Raw genomic sequence first — 19,704 nt, forward strand, 5'->3', positions numbered from 1 at the left:
TTCCAGCAATCATAAGAAGGAGAAGATGAAATCTAACCTGTATAGAGTGCCAGCAAATTTGTTGTATCTAGTACAGTAGTCAAATGTTTCCAAATTCTTCTTTCACTACTACAGAAAAGGCTTTTCGCCACGGTTCCGCACACCCTTTAGCCACGGTTTAACCGTGGCGATAGCGAGCGTGGCAATTGCTCTATTGCCACGGTTCAAGGTTGAACCGTGTCAATTGGTTAGCCTATTGCCACAGGTCATCAAGTGTAACCGTGGCAATAGAGTCCACATATGGCCACGATTACGTACTTAACCGTGGCAATAGGGTACACATATGGCCACGGCTACGCGCTTAACCGTGGCAATAGAGACCTTATTGCCACGGTCCAGTGCCTAACAGTCTATTGCCACGGTCCAGTGCCTAACCGTGGCAATATGTAGACTCTATTGCCTAACCGTGGCAATATGTGGTTCACCTGGTCTGGGAAATTGCAACATCCAGATTTTTTTTTTTTTATTTGACCTGTTCTATGCATAAATTGCAGTACATTTTTTAAGAAATAAATTACTTAAAATCTCATGTTCAGAATAACATTAACATATTCTAGAAGATAATTACTCAAATGTGCCAACAACAAAACAATACTAAAACCCATGTCACTTAACAAATTTGTCTAAAAATACTAATTGTTGTTGAGAACACACTCTCTCAAGAACTTAAACCAAATAAGCTACATCAGTTAAAAGCATGAATTAATAATGACAAAACATGCAGCTGGAACAACAACAAACAGCAATGAGGTTGACTCATCATCAACTTCTTTTATTGATGAAAAAACAGCAGCTTGACAAACCCCCGGCCACTACTTGAAATCACCAAAGCTTAGCAGTCCACACTAGGCAAAATTCTTTAACACATAAGTAGCCCACTCTTCTTTAATTTCATTTAGTTGATACTCATCGTAGAAGCCAAATTGACAATCAGAGAAGTACTGCAAAATGATGGTAAAAGTAAAAAAATTTAGAGTCACACTAAAAAATAGGAAAAATCAAGAAAGTTAGTCAAAGTTCCATACCGCTTGTGGAATTGTAGATTTTTTGTGCGCAATTATCTCCTTTAGAAAGCTTAGTACATAGTACCCACAATCTATTTCATTAGTTTGAGCAGGGCACTACAAAAAACAAATATAAATTTATATAAGTGATTTGGTAGATCTAATTGATTTCTGTAATGTAAATATACATACCTTTATCGTATTCCATTTGGCTTTGGACCATGTAATCCTCTTGTCATTGCAATTAGCACGGTAGATCATCATTGCGCTAACAAATTGAATGAAAAACTCATGATTAAATATGTTGAATAGCATTTCTAACATAGCATGATAGATCTATATATGCTTACTTATCAAACATCTCTTTCATGACTTTGCGTTGTTTCAAACTACCATGTATAGGATCCAAGTAAAATAAGGTCCCTGTAGTGGCATTGATCACAACCAACACCCAATATCTCCTACAAGCAAGACATGTTAAATTACCAAATAAAAAATGCAGTAACTAAGCTTCATATAAATTAATCAAGTAACTATGAATTAATATTTACAAATTTCATCCAATATTTCTCACCCTATATTGATCGGTGCAAGATATAATTGGTTTGGGTGTGCATTTGCCATAATTGTATCCGAAACATATTGGCTTTGATGGTTGACCCCATATGCCGTTCGATGAGGACTCAAAAAGGCAAATTTCTCACACAAATTTTCAGCCACACAATGATCAAATAAGTACCTTAAATAAGAATATACAAATCAAATACAATGTTAAAAATTTGTTTATTTAAGAAAATGAAAAACTTGTTCTCACTAAAGTTTAGAAAAGTACCTGATATAAACACAAACGACTGAAGCACCTAATTCACCATGCTGAATGATTTGATGGAGTTCCTCACAACCAATATGCTCATACCCCATATTAATATCATGAAACATTTTTGGATCAATTGGTATTTTAATTTGTTTGCCATCGATAACTACCTTTTCTGAATATATGTTGAGAAAGTTACAACTGTTAAGTTGATCGGCACTTATCCCAATGCGAGATTTGTGTTGTTTTGGCGATGCAAAAGATTCCCTTGTGCATCTTGTTTCCATCACCTTCTCTTTCACAATCTCCTTCTCTTCCACCTTGTCTTTGTCATTCTCTTTTGCCTTGCTTTTATCCTTCATTTCATTCCCTTTAGATGATGGACAATTCTGAAAATTGTAAATTTATGTATCATCAGTGATTGCAAATATATTTTAGCTAGCTTTGTAAAATTATAACATATACATACCGTGCAATCCAGTTGAATGAGGCTGATAGGCCACGCCACAAAATTACCAATTGCGTCGTGGATGCTAATCAAATCATCATACTCATCGGGCACTGGTAGTTCTGCATCATCCTCAATCACAGCATCAATACCAACTTTTACACAACCGATTGGAAGTGGGCGGTTATGAATTGTATCACCAAGTGTGTTATACACTTTTCCCTTAGCAACCACGCGCCAATGAGGCAACTCCAACCACAAGGAACAAGATGTAATACCCTAAATCAATGATAAAAAAAAGTAAATTCTTGAAGAAAATTACATTCAATAACAAATCACAACATTGATAAACAAGTTACCTTAGGGATGTCATTAGGTGTTAGTGGTGTAAACATATCCATGTCAACGAATGGCTCCTCCTCAACCTTCTTCCCCTACACGAATGAAAAAATTATTAATGTTGAACTACACTTAAAGAAGTATCATTATCAATGTATTAAAAAATACAAACAAAGTCAATTACCTCATGAATCTCAACAGGTGATGCAGGTGATACATTAGGCGTGCAACTATCTCTTCCACTGGCGTAGTGTACGGCCCCTATGTCCTTGGTGATCTCCCTCTCATGCAACAATATATTGACTTGTTTCTGTAATGTCTGCACCAAATTTGTCAAGTGTGCAACTTCTGCTGGAGTCTCCTTTTGGTTTGGCTTCTTTTGAACTTTCTTGAAGAAGGTTTTCTGACATATTGGAAAGGTTGCACCCCTTACACGACCTGGGTGCTCAGCCGTCTTTAGTGCTTGACCGAGGATATCATTTGGTGTACATTTATCTTTGCCCTCTTGTGATGCAGATTGTGTGAGAATCTCCTAAAATATATAAAATTACTTAAGTACAAAACAATCACACAAACTTTTCCAAAACACACAATTTTACAACTAAGTTAAGTTTAGACTTCAAGCATGTCCCTATTCCAAATAGCTAAGGGAATCTTGCACTTGGGCAGAATAATATAAACTTCCACTAAATGAAAAAGAAGATCATATAGAACAGTGTTCTAACTACCATATGAAACATTAAGCCATCATGACAGTGCATTAAAATTAGTGAATAATATCATATTCTATAATCCGAGACATGCAATCTAAACATATGATACACAATTCACTGCACATAAAGGGAACTATAGTAAAATGCCAACTACAGGATATGAATTCATGAAAACTAGTCAATTCATGGCCAAATAAAACTATCAACAAAAGATACAACTAGAAAACAGCAAAACCAACATTCTTACTAATAAATAAGAATTAACCTTTCATTTTACTTGTGAATTCATATACTTACACATGTACTCAAAACTTCTTGAACATCTTCATTTTGAATCTTGGCCTTCTTTGACACACGAGCACGCTTCCACAAGCAATGGCGAGGAACGGATGTCTCGCTTGATCCAGACTCCTGCAACTGTTAAGACAACCAAAATAATCACAAATAACACTTGACAATGAGATTTTTGTCTAGAGAGGAAAGTGCATTATGTGTGTTTGTATACCATCTTTTGCTGAAGGCAAGCATATCCCGTACGCCTTAGATTGTGAGGGTACTTAGGCTTCAATACTCTTTTCCTATTCTCTTCACTTAGTTTCTGTTTCAAAACATTGTACATGTATCATGTCATATTTATTCAAATGCAATGAAAACAAGGCACACCACACAAATGACTCTTCACCTGGAATTCTTTAGATTGATGTTGAGCAACAAATTGCATCCAGACATCATGATCAATCACAAGTTCATAAGACAGCGGTGGATGTTCTATCACATTACCATCTTTATCCAAAAAAAAATTCCTTAGAGTTTTCCTAAAATATCTAGCCAAAGCACCTGCTTCTTTAAGTACATAGTCTTTGCGCAATGGGTCAATCACAAAAGCAACCTACAATATCGCAAGTTCGATTAATGTTAAATATGTTTACATAGATAATTTCAATGTGCAAATATTAAGAGTATGTATCTAACCTCTACTTTTTCCCATATGATGCCTTTGATTTGTTCATCAACATCGGGCCACCAATTACAAGTAATTGGAACTTCTGTCCGAGCAAGAAACCCAATATACCCAACAAATTTTTGTTTGTTGGGCTCAATTGGGACACCATCCGGATCCCAACCAACCTAATACATTTAAATATTAAACATATAAATCTATGTATGAATTTAAAGAATAAACAAAAAACAACAGGTGTATTAAAATGTTACCTCAAATTTTATTCCTTGACTTGTTGCACGGCGAACTTCTTTCATAATGGTCCTTCCACGCCTATTTAACTTAATCCCACCGGTGTCACCACTACTTTGCTTTGAAGGAGTCATTTCCTGAAACAACATGTCAATTGATCATGAGACAGATATAAGAATGTGATATATAAAAGATATTTAAACATAAAATCATTGAAAGAAAATGCATACTTTTTTAACTTGTTTTAGTAGTTCTTTTCCTTTTTTTCAATATGCGCATACGTGTGTTTTCAATTTTATTATGGAAGGCTATATTCATCCAAATTCCCTCATCATGATCATCTCTAACATAGTAACTATCATCTTCATCTGAATCAGTGTCAACTGGTTGTGATATCCCCAAGAAAGGGTCATCTTCAATAGCATTATCTTCCTGAATGTATTGTCCATCATCGTTGTTGACATTTATTTTATTTGATAATAAAACAATGGACCTTTTACTGTCAGCAGGATCAGGGACATAGAATATTTGCTCTGCTTGAGAGGCCAAAATAAAAGGATCATCTTTGAACCCCACCCTTTTAAAGTCAACCTGAATGAACCCTGAATCATCAATTTGTACACCGGCATTATTGTCAACCCACCTACAACCGAACACAGGAACCCGGAATGTTGTGTAATCTAGCTCCCATATGTGTTGAATTACCCCAAAGTATGACATGTCTGCATATATAGGGTTCCTATCGTTGGCGCTAGAGACATGCATAGATCTAGCAACAAGAGTCACCCCACTGTTTTGGATTGTACTCCGATCATCTTGGGCTTCTGTATAAAATGTATAACCATTAATTACATAGCCGTTGAAAGAAAAGACATGTATACTTGGACCCCTCGACAACCATTTCAACCTCTTTGAAACCGAGGTAGGATCTTCTTGCCACTCCTTATAAACATGATTCTCGAGCCATTTTATAAAAGTCCGATTGTGCTCCTTTGCTAACCAATTATCAGACCTATTGAGGTTCAACCCCTTAATCACTTCCTTGTGCTTGTCAACATATGGAACAACTTCAGCTGCATTGTGCAAAACATATAAGTGTGCTTGTTGCCATTCTTTGGCTTGTATTGTTAATATCTCGCTTTTAAAGAGCCCTTCCCCTTCTATACTTCGTATGTGATGAGACTTCGGAAGCCCTATAGGTTCAACATTGGACAGGTATTCGGTACAAAATTCAATAGCTTCTTCGACTACATACCGTTCAACCATACACCCCTCAGGTCTGCTTCGGTTTTTTACATAACCTTTTAAAACCTTCATATAACGCTCAAAAGGGTACATCCATCTCATATAAGTTGGCCCGCACATTTGTATCTCTTTCACCAAGTGAATGGTTAGATGAACCATTATGTCGAAAAATGAAGGTGGAAAGTACATCTCAAGATCACACAAAGTTGTAGCAATTTGTCTTTGCAATGCTGATAACTTAGAAGGGTCAATCACTTTGCTGCAAATTTCCTTGAAGAAGAGACACAATCTTGTAATGGCATCTCGCACTTTTTATGGCAAAATGGAGCGTAAAGCCACAGGTAATAAGTTCTCCATAAGAACATGACAATCATGAGTCTTCAATCCCTTTAACTTAAGGTCTTTCATTGATACGAGGTTCTTAATATTTGAAGAATAGCCGTGCAGAACTTTAACCCCACTAAGAAATTTACACAAAGCAATTTTCTCTTTCCTGCTTAGGGTATAGGCTGCTGGAGGTAGATACGTACATTTCCCCTTCTTCACCGGTCTTAATTCATTTCTTATGCCCATGCTAACCAAATCAAGTCTTGCCCGGCACATTTAGCAAAGTACCAATAACACTTTCAAAAACATTCTTCTCAATATGCATCACATCAAGAAAATGTCTCACATGAAGTGACTCCCAATATGGAACCTCAAAGAAAATTGACTTTTTCTTCCATCCACATTTAGGAATCTGTTTTTTGAAAGTCTTACCAAATTTACACTTCACGTTCTTCACCTTGGCAAACAGATCACTACCCTTCAATGGCTTTCTAGCTCTACCTTCTTCTTTTTTACCATTGAAAGCTTTTGTCCACCTCCGATAACGATGTGTTGTTCGCAAGAATCTACGATGCCCGAGGAAAACATTCTTCTTACAATGTTCTAATCGCATTGAAGTTGTATCCTCTTCACATATAGGGCATGCAAGTTTTCCTTTTACACTATATCCCGACAAGTTGCCATATGCCGGAAAATCATTGATCGTACCAAACAACATTGCCCTCAACCTGAAAGTTTCTTCCCTTGACCCATCAAACACCTCCACCCCTACCTCCCATAATTTCTTCAGATCTTCAATTAAAGGAGATAAGTATATGTCTATATCATTTCCCGGTTGTTGAGGCCCAGAAATTAACATTGATAACATCATATACTTGCGCTTCATACAAAGCCAAGGAGGTAGGTTATAGATCACTAGTATCGCCGGTCACGTACTGTGAGTGCTACTTTGGAGGCTATGTGGATTTATTCCATCGGTAGACAATGCAAGCCGTAGGTTTCTTTCCTCTTTGCCAAATTCAGAATAGTCAAAATCAATTTTGCTCCATTGGGGAGAATCTGCCGGGTGTCGAAGCATTCCATCTCCTTCTCCTCTATATTTATGCCAAGTCAATTGTTTTGCAACTTCTGCACTGCGGTACATGCGCCTAAATCTAGGTATTATAGGGAAATATCATAACACTTTTGAAGGACTTGAATTTTCCTTCTTATATCGTGGAGCTTTACATTTGGGACATGACTTAAGAGATTCATATTCATTTCAAAATAATATGCAATCATTAGGACATGCATAAATCTTCTCATAACTCATTCCAATAGAGCACAACATTTGTTTAGCCTCATATGCTCGACCGGGAAGAACGTTTTCCGCTGGAAGCATATCTTTTAAGAGTGTTAGTAGGTTGGTGAAGCTCGTATCAGTCCATCCATTGGCAGCTTTCAAGTTGTACAGCTTTAAGACCGCAGATAGTCTTGTGTATTTAGTGCATCCGTCATAAAGAGGTGTCTCCGCATCATTTTTTAGCCTCTCGAACATTTGAGGACAATCACGAAGATCCTCTTCAACCGCCTTTGCCATTTCATCAACACGGTCACCCTCACATGCATCTTCCTCTGCTCCAAATGAGGCAGATCTCACACTATCTGCTGCATCACTAGAATCAAATCTGGACTCGCCATGATTTGACCAACATATATAGTTTTTATCAATTCCCTTGCGAATTAGATGGTCTTCTAATTCAAGTGGATTAACTCGAATACCATGCCAACAAACTAAACAAGGGCATAACAAACTATTTGGGTTCTTTGCATTTTGAACCGCAAATTTAACAAACTCTTTCACCCCGGCAGCGTATTCATCGGATAAGCGATTAGCAAACATCCATTTACGGTCTATACCTACGTGGTGGACAAAGGTTAATGTCTACATGCTCAAAAAACTCTTTAGTTTGGGTGAAAACATTGATATTTAACAATCCATCCATCCATAAAGATAAAAAATAAAAATAAAAAACTAACCATGTGATTGACCTCTATGAGCTCATTTAGTGAACATTATTGCAAAAGTTAAAAAAGAAAAGAAATATTCACTCCTCTCCTATTCTGTTTTTGATAATATTAAACTTGCACATCAATTATAGCAATAAACTAATTCACTCATCTCCCATTCCAACACAGTCAAAATTCAAAAGAAAAGATATACATGCCCAATTACAGATAAAGTATTCACTATGAGTTAACTGCTAAAAAAAGTAGGGTGTAGAGGAAAGAGTGAAACCTGGATATTTAGAATCAGATTGGTCCTCCAAGTCAGTGGAAACCAGTTTGGCTCTTCAATCTACAACTTTGAATAAATCTATTCAACAGAGCCAAAAGCAATAATCAAGGCACAGAGCAGCACAAAATAACACATCAGCAACATCAAAATAAGGTCATCAGCAACATCAAAATAATGCCAGCAGCAACATAAAACTGGGAAAAAACAGTGCCATTGACAGCAGCAACATTAAATCTATTTGTTAGTTTTTTGGGTATCATATCTATAGAGTATTGTTACCAGCTTAAATTAGAGTTGACATGCACTGAAAAGTCTTCAAACGATAAGGGAAAATTACAAGTTAGAGTAGAAAAATATTTTTCACAATTTGAAAGAAATAACAATCTCTAAATACATGAAAATAATAGTTATACTCTTCTTTTGTAAGAGGAGAATTACATCCTAAGAGAATTTCTCTTGAGACTCAATGGCTATTGGGCAACTTATTCCTCTTGAGACTCACAAAGCAAGGCCCAAATGTACAGTAGGCTAGAAGGCTTGCAAATTTTATTCAGTGTTTTATTTATACTATCACAGCAGCCTTAAACTTTTATTCAGTCTTCAAGCATAATGAGTATTGAGTGAGAGAGGATCAAAAATCAAACATCCTAATTGAAGAAGAACAATGAGTATTGAGTGAGTGAGGAACTGAAATAAAAAAACCTATACACTATCTTGCAAGGAACATGCTTAAGAATGTTTCAGGAGTAAAAATGAAGAGAGAATACAGAGAATTCATTGATGAATCGAATACATAACAAAATACATAAAAACAAAGAGTACTGCTTTAACCAGAAGAGTTCTTTTTTTTAAGGCCAGAAGGGGGTTGACACAGCAGAATGTTTCTTATATCTGACAGCTATACATATGACTATATATTTCAGAGAAAACTTGCACATTATCTTGTAACTTGTACGATGTGCAAGGTGGTTAAATCTAGTTTTATTCTTTTCTCAATAAATCTGGGTTTTGAATTAAAGTGGGTACTAGGTGTACCCAAAAACCAAATACAAAGATATATACCCAAAAAACAGGGCCAACAAAGACTTACAAGATGTTCCTAAGTCTGCTGCTAAAAAGAAAAGCCTACCCCTCTAAGACTACGTGACAGCAGACATCACTAGAGAGTGCAGGGGGAAATACATGACAGATTCTCAAAACAGCAGTTACAAGCAAAAAATGCAGGGGAATAAACACATAGAGCCAGTCATCAGATGTTGTTTCCATACTCCAATCTGAGCAGTGAAACACAACAGCACAAGGCTAGGCAAGGCTAACCAATTCAATCTGAAAACATAAAAACATTGGAGGGTGAAACCCCAATTATGTGATTCAATTTTGTTATCCTTATTGCAAAAAAACTAGAAGGGCTGTGATGAAGGAGTACAATACAATTAAATTCAATTAAGAGATTCAAGGACATACTGAAAAGTATAACAAAACATAAGATTACCTGACTGTAGTTAGAACGAATAGGCTCCAGTTCAGCTGTGGGTGCAGCTGCCTCAACATCTGCCAAAGATGAGTAACCAAGATGGACGGCTGCCCATCGCAGGAATGCCCGAAGGTCCAGCTTACTTATACTGCCAATAGGATTTATATCTGCTGAGCTGCAATCGTACTATAAGGAGGGATAAACTTTGTAAACTAGGGTGTAATGGACCACAAACATGAAAAAGTAGAGAAATTAATTGACAAACTACAAGCATATTCATGAAATACATTTTCTGTTTCAATTTCCTATTTTCACCCATAATTACAAAAATAAAACATGGTTTTCACTTTATTTCCTATTTTCAAAGATTTAGCAGTTTTCGCCATTTCTCGTACAAATCTTTTTAATCAGACCGAAAGAAAGCCAGAAATTAAAGCTACATATAGATACCTTTGCAATTTTGACAACTATTCATGACTAACTGATTGCAACTTCATAGATTGTACATGTAGAGATACCAATCTTGCAAGGAACATAACAAGAGGGAGATGAGAAAGGTACCTGTGGATGGTACTTGCAGTGAGAACGGTGAAAGAGTACGAAGACGGCGGAGGAGAAGAGGGAAATCGAACAGCTACTGTGAACGACAGCGAACAACTACTGTGAAATCGAACAGCTACGGTATCTGACAGCGAGCAGCTACTGTGAACGACGAAGCAAGAGAGAGATCATTGAGAACGAGAGGGAGAGGAAAAGAGGGAAATCGTGTTCTCATACGTGTTCTTGAACTGAGTCGAGGCGGAGGAGAAGAGGGAAATCGTGTTCAAGTGAGTCTTTGCTTGGGTTTCTAACTGAGGAGAAGAGGGAACTGAGGGTTAGGGTTCTGTTGGGGTGGAGAGTGCGTGTGGGGAGGGAAAAAATTTGGAGTACTGGAGCCAATTTGCTGGGGTTTCTAAAAAACATAGCCTATTGCCACGGTTCATAAAAATAATAATAAAATATTTCCCCATTTTGCCACGGTTCCGTGTATAACCGTGGCAACTGACCTTTAGCCACGGTTCCGCCTATAACCGTGGCAATTGGGGCGTGGCGAAAAGCCATTTCTGTAGTAGTGTTTGTACACCACATTCTTGGTACAATTCATTACTTTCTGTTCTTCATCTAGAATTAAAATTTTGAGACCCTTTCTTGATTTCACCCGTGAGAGAGCCACATATAATTGCCCATGCGTAAAAACAGGTCGAGGAAGGAAAAGTCCAACATGTGATAAAGATTGTCCCTGACTTTTGTTGATCGTCATAGCAAAACAGGTACAAATTGGGAATTGTCGTCTTTCAAATTTAAATGGGTAGCCCGAATCATTAGGCACCATACTCATTCTTCCAATGAATATTTTTTCACCAATATTAGTTCCTGTTAACACAGTGGCACCAATAACATTCGGCAAAAGATCATTAACTATGAGGCGGGTTCCATTGCATAACCCAGCTGACTGGTCTATATTTCTCAATAACATTATTGGAGCCCCTTTCTTCAAACTCAACTTGTGATTTGGAATTCCAGAGCACTTTATATCATTTAAAAACTCAGAAGTAAACCACTCAGAGTGTATCTCTAAATCTGCATCAGACCTGCAAGTTGTATCTGAACTGAAGTACTCTTTTGGTTCACCAGGAATTAAGTTCAGGATAAAATCATTCATCATCTGAACTGATTCAAGAGTCGGACATAGTATGCATCTCTCTTCAAAAAACTTGTAATCCTTCATGTTACTCAAAAGATCTGGATATGCAAAATTAACCAAATCATGAATAGGATTATCACCTGGCTCAACTAATAGATCAGTAGGTATGTCTACATTAGCTTCTCCACTCTCATCTGATTCAAATTCACCATTGCCAATCTGAAGAATCCAATCAGCAAATGCCTTTATATCGGCTGCAAGTTCCGGGGATCCAGCAGTTCTTAATCTCATATTTGCAGTTAACTTCAACACCTTACAGTGCTTCCATAATTGAGATGAATTGATGGTAGCTTTAACAATATCTTGTCTTGACCCTTTCGGGATAACAGGCAGGATCTGCCTAAAGTCACCTCCAAGCACTACCACTTTGCCACCAAATGGTTTTTCTGCGTTGCTTTCATCCTGTACTCTCATCAAATCCCTCAATGTTCTGTCCAGGGCTTCAAAACAAAACTTGTTCAACATGGGCGCTTCATCCCATATAATCAACTTAGTCTGCAAAAGCAAATTTGCCCGTAAGCTTCCTTGTTTAATATTACATGTAGATACATCATTCACCTGTAGTGGAATACACAATCTTGAATGAGTAGTTCTCCCCCTGGTAGTAATAACGAAGCAATACCACTGGAAGCTACATTCAGAACAATCAATCCTTGGGACCGTAGAGATGCTGACAATGCGTTCCAAATAAATTTTTTCCATGTTCCTCCGTATCCATATAAAAAGAAAAAACCACCACAGTCAGACAAAACAGATTCCAATATCTGATTGTAGACCTGCTTTTGCTCATGTGTCATTAAATTTAGCAAATTTGTGCACTTGGCAGACATCTCATCTCTATCGTAGTTAAGTTCATCTACTATGAACCTGTTTTCAAATAGATGTAGATCGGAAGATTCAGGATAAGGTAAACAATCAAACTCCTTGAGAGATCTCCCGTTACTCTGGAGCAATTTTTCAATCTCTATCAGACACATGTTTCTTAAGTCATCATCACTAATTTCCAAGTCTGAAAAAATAAGATTCGAATATAAAATTACTTGTGGAAGAAATGTACATTAGTAGTTACTTATTTAAAAAAACTAATTTCATATGGTTTAAATGAGTTCCTTAAGTTACATACCTGGTATTTGAAGAAGTCTCCTTCTTTGATATAAAATGTCGTCTGCTAGCAATTTCCATGTAGCTTCCCACACTACATCTGGTTTGCTGATGGTTTTCACTAACAATAACATGACAAATAATCGTCTTAATTGGTGTCCAGACCCAAGATCACTTGCCTCTTTTATTCCATCTATGTATTCTCTATCATCTTTCAACAATCCCAAGATGTAGCACGCTTCCTTGTAGGTCTGGTATAGTATCCCATTAACAGTTTTTATGCTGTCAAAACTTGTACATCCCTTTTGAATTGTAAGAAGGACCCGCATATAGAATAGTTCTCCGGTACCCATGGGAATATAATTCAACCTCCCAATTGAAAATCCTTTCTTTCGGACAGTCCATATTCTTTTGTCTTCATCATAAACAAACCTTTGGGGAAACTCTGCATATGTTAGGTCCTTCCCAAGATCGGATTCCTGATTTGCTTTGAACCACGCTGTAAACTCAGTGTCCATATCCTGGTTCCTTTCAACTACAGTGTCAATCCATTCATGATCCTTGAAAGTAACAGACTGCTCATTGGGAAGGTGAAATGATAATCTGTTAACAGGAGGCCACTTGTCATGAATATAAAATCCAAATATTCTCCACGCTGCTTCACAGGGAGACAAATACCTGCAGTCGTAATACTGCTTTATCTCATCAACACCTTTTTCTTTATTTGAATCTTTATCTCTATTAGAAATTTCAACAGAAACTCTATCTGGACCTTTGTTTACATATTTAAACAAATATTTTATGGAGTTTGACTTGTTACAGTACTCCACGTTGATATGGGCCTGATACCTCATGAGGAGATCTGGATTATAAGGTACAACATACCTATTATCCATCACAATGTCTTTCTTTGTAACACTAACTCCAGTATCTCTTCTCCTGTATTTAGGATAGCCTTCCTCATCAATTGTAGTTGAGTTCTGAAATTGTTTTGGGAAAAATTTCTCACACTTTCCATTTTTCATACAGCCAGAATTCATATTAGCAAACCCACATGGACCATGCATCATATAATTTGAAACTGCTGCTGACAAAGCAGGATATAACACAGGATCCGGTAACTCAGCTGATATTACCTTATCAATGTCATCCCCTGTTTTAAGCTTCCCTTCACCTTGCAACCATATTAAGATGTGGGCATGTGGAAGCCCTCTTTTTTGGAACTCAATTGTGTACGTACCTGCAGTTAAAGGTTTTGAAAGATGTATGTAATTAACATAACAATTAGTTAATTACATGAAAAAATAAAACATAGAAAAAGAAGAAAAAAAAAATGCTTGCCTGCTTGTACTTCTCCAAATATTTTTCCTTTCTTCAAATTGGACATCAAATCATTCAACTTCATTTTGAAAACTCTAGCCACAATGTCAGGTCGGTCATCTGCCCTGAGACCTCTTGGAGTTACAAAATCCTGAATTTCTTTCCAGTTTGCATTGCAGGTCATGGTTATAAATAAATCTGGATACCCAAATCTTTTGCAAATAGCCATGGCATCTTGACAATTGTTGAACATGTATCGCATCCCACCCGTGAAGGAAGGAGGTAAAATGATACGTTTTCCAGCAGAGGAGGGTTGGACATCTCCTCTAGTTACAGCTTCTTGTAAGCCTTTAAAAATATCTGAACGAAACTTCTGTTGATTATTTCTGTAAAAAGACATTCTATCTGATTCAATCATAGTGTAGCAGTCTACAATAAATTACTGAAATAATCGACCTGTGCTCACTAAATGCCCATGCTCTATGTCCCTTTGTTGGATCCGGTAAGAAATAAATTCCCTGATTGCAACTTTGTATCTCTTTCGGGAATCGTCTTGCATGTGATCTTCTCGTAGTGGTATATTTTCCTTAAAACCATCTTCTCCATATGGAAATAATAAAGGATATTGAAGAGGAATGTAAGAAGGGTGTTTTTCAGGAAGTCGTTGAAAACCTCCATCGGTACCCTTGACAATAATATCTCTACCTTCATTCACAGAGTCTAGATCGCCTACAATTAAAGATGCCACCTCATCAGCTGTGGGCATATTATAAGTTCTTGGATCCTTAGTTCTGTTACGATACAATTTGAGATAGAAATTTGAAGAACCATCACTCTCGACAAAGTCTCTAACTCTTCGAAACATCTTTGCCAATTCATTGTCTTTGTCAATCATTGCAGTCAAGTCCTTCAGTAAGGAAGGATCAAGTGGACTTTTCCTTGTACTTGAACTGATGTAAAAAATGAAAGTAAGAATTTAGCATCAGCAACCATAACTTCAAGGTATAGTTTTTGTTTAAAAAATTTTAAATAATTCACAAAATACCTGAAATATTTCATTCTATTTGAAGACTCATTCTGAGTGTCATATATATAGAGTTGAGCAAACTTAGGAGGAGCTCCTTCAGGAGGTATCAGACTTCCAATCCGATGATAATTTTGACCACTTAGTATAAACTGAGGAGGGCCATTTCCATCATTTATACCTGATTCTACCTTGCCTCCAAGTGAAGTGAACGAAAATAAACTGTTGTACGCTCTGATATTCTCCTTGAAATTCTTGTATCTGTCATCTATCTCATTCATCAAATTATATAGTAGCTGAGGAGGTTTTCTTAGGAATGGAAGTGTAATTTTTCCTTTCATGCAGCAAATCTTGAATTTTGGAATTTTGCTATGATCAGATTTAACTGCCCTCTCTTCATACCACATAATAGATTGACAATTAGAGCATACATAAGATGCATCACCCAAATAAAACACCTCTGCAGCACAAACTTTCTTAAAATTAGCTGACTGCAATGAAAGGGTATTATTAAAGTACCATACAATGTAAGAATTTTACCTGTCGTTTCAGCCTTTGCATACAATTGTGAATGCCTTTCTGTAGTTTGGTTATCAGGTAATGTACTCGTCTCACCTTGCTCCATGTCTTCTGAATTGAAGCCGAAACTCCTTCTTGAAACTTGTTCAATAATAGTAGAAGGAATTCTCAAGGTACTTTTCCTTTGACGTCTACGTGAGGTGCTAGCAGCAACTGATGATGTGAGTATGGTACTTTGATCTGAAATGGAACTTTCTTGTGGTTGTGTAGATGATCCTGTACAATAAATAATATTTTTTGAGAATGTGAAACTGATATTGACATAAATGTCATCTATTAGGCCATTTTGAAAATGAAGTTTAGTTTACCAACTCCATGCGATGAACCATTATCTGAATTGGACGGATTTGAAATACTGCCTGTATGCATAACTACATGTGCAACTATATTAAAATTGCTGAAATTAAGTTGAATAATTTTTTGAGGTTATCAGGTAATGGACTCGTCTCACCTTGCTCCGTGTCTTCTGAATCATTATCAAAACTCCTTCTTGAAACTTGTTCAATGATAGTAGAAGGTATTATCAAGCTACTTTTCCTTTGATGTCTACGTGAGGTGCTAGTTCCAACTGATGATGTAAGTATGGTACTTTGATATGAAATGGAACTTTGTTTAGGTGGTGTAGATGATCCTGAACAATTAAAAATAATGGTTGAGAATGTGAAAGTGATATTGACATAAATGTCATATATTAGGCCATGTTGAAAAATGAAGTTTATTTTACCAACTCCATATGATGAACTGTTATCTGTATTGGACATATTTGAACTATTTCCTGTATGCATACCTACATGTGCAAGCATATTAAAATTGTTGATATTAAGTTGAATAATTTATGGAGAACAATTTCACTATTTAATTTAAACATTTTAATACAATGCATAAATTACCTAAAGGAGAACAATAGGTTAATACAGTCCACGATGTATTTTGAGTTGGGCTAGCATACACATATTGCATTTGGGAAAAGCTCGGAAATGCATCTGGAGTTAAAAAAACTTGATCAACGCCTGCAAACTCAGTGACAACGCAAAGTTATCAAAAATATCGTACTTTTATATTGGATTAGTTGATAAAACTAATATCATTATACAACCTTGTGCGTGATTATTCATTTCAGATTTGTTCTTCATGATAGCTTTCCTTCTCAATCTTGCATAAGACGCAGCTTGGGCCTTATAGGTCGCAAAAACATCATTTCTTTGTCCAATAGGGCCTAAAAAGGATTGAAAATTATGTATGAAGATTCCTGAAGCAATTAAGAATATAGAAAAGTAGAGTTAAGATTATAGACCTGGAAAATAACCAACATTATTTACTCCTGGTGAAGGAATTTGAATATTAGTGTTCAATACTGACAATGGTGAAACTTCACTACATGGATCTGCAATGTTAAAATTATGTTTCAATTGAAAGTGATTAGAGATAACAAAGACTCATGCTTTCAAGTATGAAGTGATTACTAAAATGAAACTCAATAAAAGAAGCAAGCTGCCAAATTCCTACTATGGAATTTTAAACTGGTTAAGATGCTTCTATCCTTGACATATAAAAATGGAGTTAAACATGTTTCTATCCTTGAGATATATTAAATAAGTAAATTATAATAGTAGAAAAAAGAAAGCAAACACATATTTTGATTTAGAATTGAAAAATGATCTAGACTCTTAAATCAATTATAATAGGATCTTTCAATCATGCAGTAAACTACCTTTATTCTTATGATGAAAAGTCGACGTTAAACAAACCTTTTCTTTTTCTTGTTTTTTGATAAGTTGTCTTTGTCTGAATGTTTGATAAAGAACTTTGTTGAGTAGATGAATCTCCTGCAATGATATTTTGTACTGCAGAAAAAATAAAAATCATGTCAACACTTTTCACAATATGGCAAGCTTTATTAATTTAGTGAAGTGTGTTCAAATGCAGAAAATGTTCCTCAAAATGTGGCATATGAAGAAAAGGAAAAAGAATCTGATCATTCACACTACTATAGGTGTTGATGCTCAAAGTACACTATATCAGGAAGATGATTGTCTACTTATTGTTTTTTTTTTTGCAATATTAAATGAACATTATATTCATGATGGGTCAAGTGGCATTACTAAGAATAGCATACAGATCCTCAAAAGAGGAATTACTAACCAACATGTGTTTCTTACCTAACAGCCCCAGTTAATAGTAGATACCATTAGAAACAAACTATCCCAAAGGACTTAGGAAAGAAAAGAAAGTCAAAAGTCAATTCAAATAAGCACCCTTCTATTAAGGGTACTCCTGCAAGATGCCATGGCCAAGGCAGAGTCACTTTATAATTCATAGAAATAGATGACACTCATCCCAGACGTATGCAAGTTGAATTTTGTCATTATGCAATTGGTAATTCACTGCACCTGAAAGCAATACTTGTGCCTACTTCCTTCTCATATTATCAGTTCAAAAAAACAAAGGGTAAATCATCTTTGAATACCCAAAATCATCCTCATTATATATTATATGCAGTTCTTGAATTGAGCACCCGATTGTCTACTTATTGTTGTTGAAGCCTCGAATGGAGTTACTATAGATATTCATATTCTATTCATCACTAATGTGATCAAACCATAAAATAAAGCTATTCAGGTTTGTACTAACTTGATCTCATACCTGAATCCAAAGATGCCAGTGGAGACCTCATGGACTTTGATCCCTGGTGGAACTCTGTATGTTTCAAAGCTTCATCATTGTAATTCAAGGGGATTCGCAACGGATCCATGTGCAACGGTGCTGTATTTTCATCAACTGAAAAACAAATAAATGTTTAATAAAATGTTAAATTAACTTGCATTATTGAATCTAAAAAGCAATTTTTATTCAATTCAACACTACCTTGTATTGAAGTAGTTTTTCTATTGCTGCTATTGTTTTTCATTATAATCATTCTTCTCATTCGCGCATGTCTAGCCCGCTCCTTATCCATTGGCTTTACTTATAACTTGAAGTTCAGGAAAAATGCTAATGATTCAGGAATGCTAATGATTCAGGAATGCAGTTAAGATAGAGGAAAAAATATGGCACTGATGAAAGAGTAACTCAGTAATGGAAGCAAGATTAATTGTATAAGATCAATGCAAACTAACGATTCTTGGATGTATAATTAAAAACCAACTTACCTGTCTTGCTAAATTTCAAAGCACTGCCTTCAAAAGTCCATCTTACAAAATCAAGGGTTTCAGTCCTTTCTATTATTGCCCAAATCAAAATCGAAACCAAGCATTCAAGATGATCATCAACCTCCTGTTTAAGTTCTGTATGTTTCGCAGCCGATTTGTGGAGAAATAATTAAGATCAAGGAGAATTGCATAGATGATCAGGTATCTGCAAAAGCTTGAACCGTGATTGAAGAACGAAAAACGCGTTAGAGAAGACAACCTGATTTTTTGCTTTTTGAATTAAATATTTTAATGTAATTAATTTAATATGTTGACCATTCACCAAAATCAACCTGATTATATTATAATAATTTTTTTGAAAGTATTTAATATGTTTGTTTGAAATTGAAAGTATTTAATAGTTTGACCAAGGCATGATGTCGTTGCTTTTAATTTTGAAATAGATATCACTTGATTTTTTTTTAATTTCCTTATCATTATTAGTTTTTGAACGTCCTTGTCATTGTTACTATTTTTTTTTTAAATGATATTATCACTAAATCAACTATTCAATATGTTGTTTTAAAAAAAAAACATAATCAATATATTATTGGGTGGCAAATCAGTTTTTATATTTGGAATTTTTTTTATATACCAAATATAATATATTAATAACAGAGTTAATACAAAATTAAATATAAATTTCCTATTTTGAAACTAATTCATGTTAATATTCCAAACTAATCGGGGTTTCTATTTTTATGCAGAAAAATCTAAAAAATCTGTTTTTGATTTAGGGGATCCTAGTGAGAGAAAGAGAAGATTTTTTTTAGAGATAGAAACTGAGTCTGTGAACAATCTAACAATATATTATTTGTTAAAAAAATATGTCCAAAGGCATTGCTTTTGCTCTATAAACCTCCGACCGAGTTAAA

General features: G+C 35.7%; 2 protein-coding genes and 1 pseudogene across 2 annotated transcripts; all 3 read right to left on the minus strand.

Moving 5' to 3' along the window:
* Positions 1-570: 570 nt before the first annotated feature.
* LOC130714220 (uncharacterized) lies at positions 571-8,624 on the minus strand. The gene is made up of 15 exons (XM_057564114.1): positions 8,400-8,624; positions 4,570-4,686; positions 4,330-4,485; positions 4,040-4,246; positions 3,863-3,955; positions 3,655-3,774; positions 2,829-3,176; positions 2,665-2,739; positions 2,327-2,584; positions 1,876-2,246; positions 1,618-1,782; positions 1,394-1,504; positions 1,236-1,311; positions 1,065-1,160; positions 571-980 (listed from the first exon to the last, which is right to left on the minus strand). Exons 2-15 carry the CDS (start codon positions 4,681-4,683, stop codon positions 885-887), a joined length of 2,286 nt encoding a protein of 761 aa, XP_057420097.1. The 5' UTR covers positions 4,684-4,686; positions 8,400-8,624; the 3' UTR covers positions 571-884.
* Positions 4,784-6,980, minus strand: LOC130712526 (uncharacterized). Its single transcript, XM_057562359.1, has 2 exons — positions 6,410-6,980; positions 4,784-6,102 (listed from the first exon to the last, which is right to left on the minus strand). Exons 1-2 carry the CDS (start codon positions 6,978-6,980, stop codon positions 4,784-4,786), a joined length of 1,890 nt encoding a protein of 629 aa, XP_057418342.1.
* LOC130714219 (uncharacterized) lies at positions 8,399-19,048 on the minus strand (annotated as a pseudogene).
* Positions 19,049-19,704: the final 656 nt, after the last annotated feature.

Source organism: Lotus japonicus, chromosome 4, assembly GCF_012489685.1.
Source record: "Lotus japonicus ecotype B-129 chromosome 4, LjGifu_v1.2".
NCBI lineage: Eukaryota > Viridiplantae > Streptophyta > Magnoliopsida > Fabales > Fabaceae > Lotus > Lotus japonicus.

Excerpts from the sequence above, each read along its gene's own strand:
- LOC130714220 (XM_057564114.1), bottom strand. The coding sequence starts at position 4,683 with ATGACTCCTTCAAAGCAAAGTAGTGGTGACACCGGTGGGATTAAGTTA. Across the intron at positions 1,783-1,875 it reads GTCGTTTGTGTTTATATCAG|GTACTTATTTGATCATTGTG; the intron begins GTACTTTTCTAA and ends TTCTTATTTAAG. Across the intron at positions 981-1,064 it reads AATCTACAATTCCACAAGCG|TACTTCTCTGATTGTCAATT; the intron begins GTATGGAACTTT and ends ATCATTTTGCAG.
- LOC130712526 (XM_057562359.1), bottom strand. The coding sequence starts at position 6,980 with ATGTTAATTTCTGGGCCTCAACAACCGGGAAATGATATAGACATATAC. Across the intron at positions 6,103-6,409 it reads TGTTTTTGAAAGTGTTATTG|TGCGAGATGCCATTACAAGA; the intron begins GTACTTTGCTAA and ends TGCCATAAAAAG.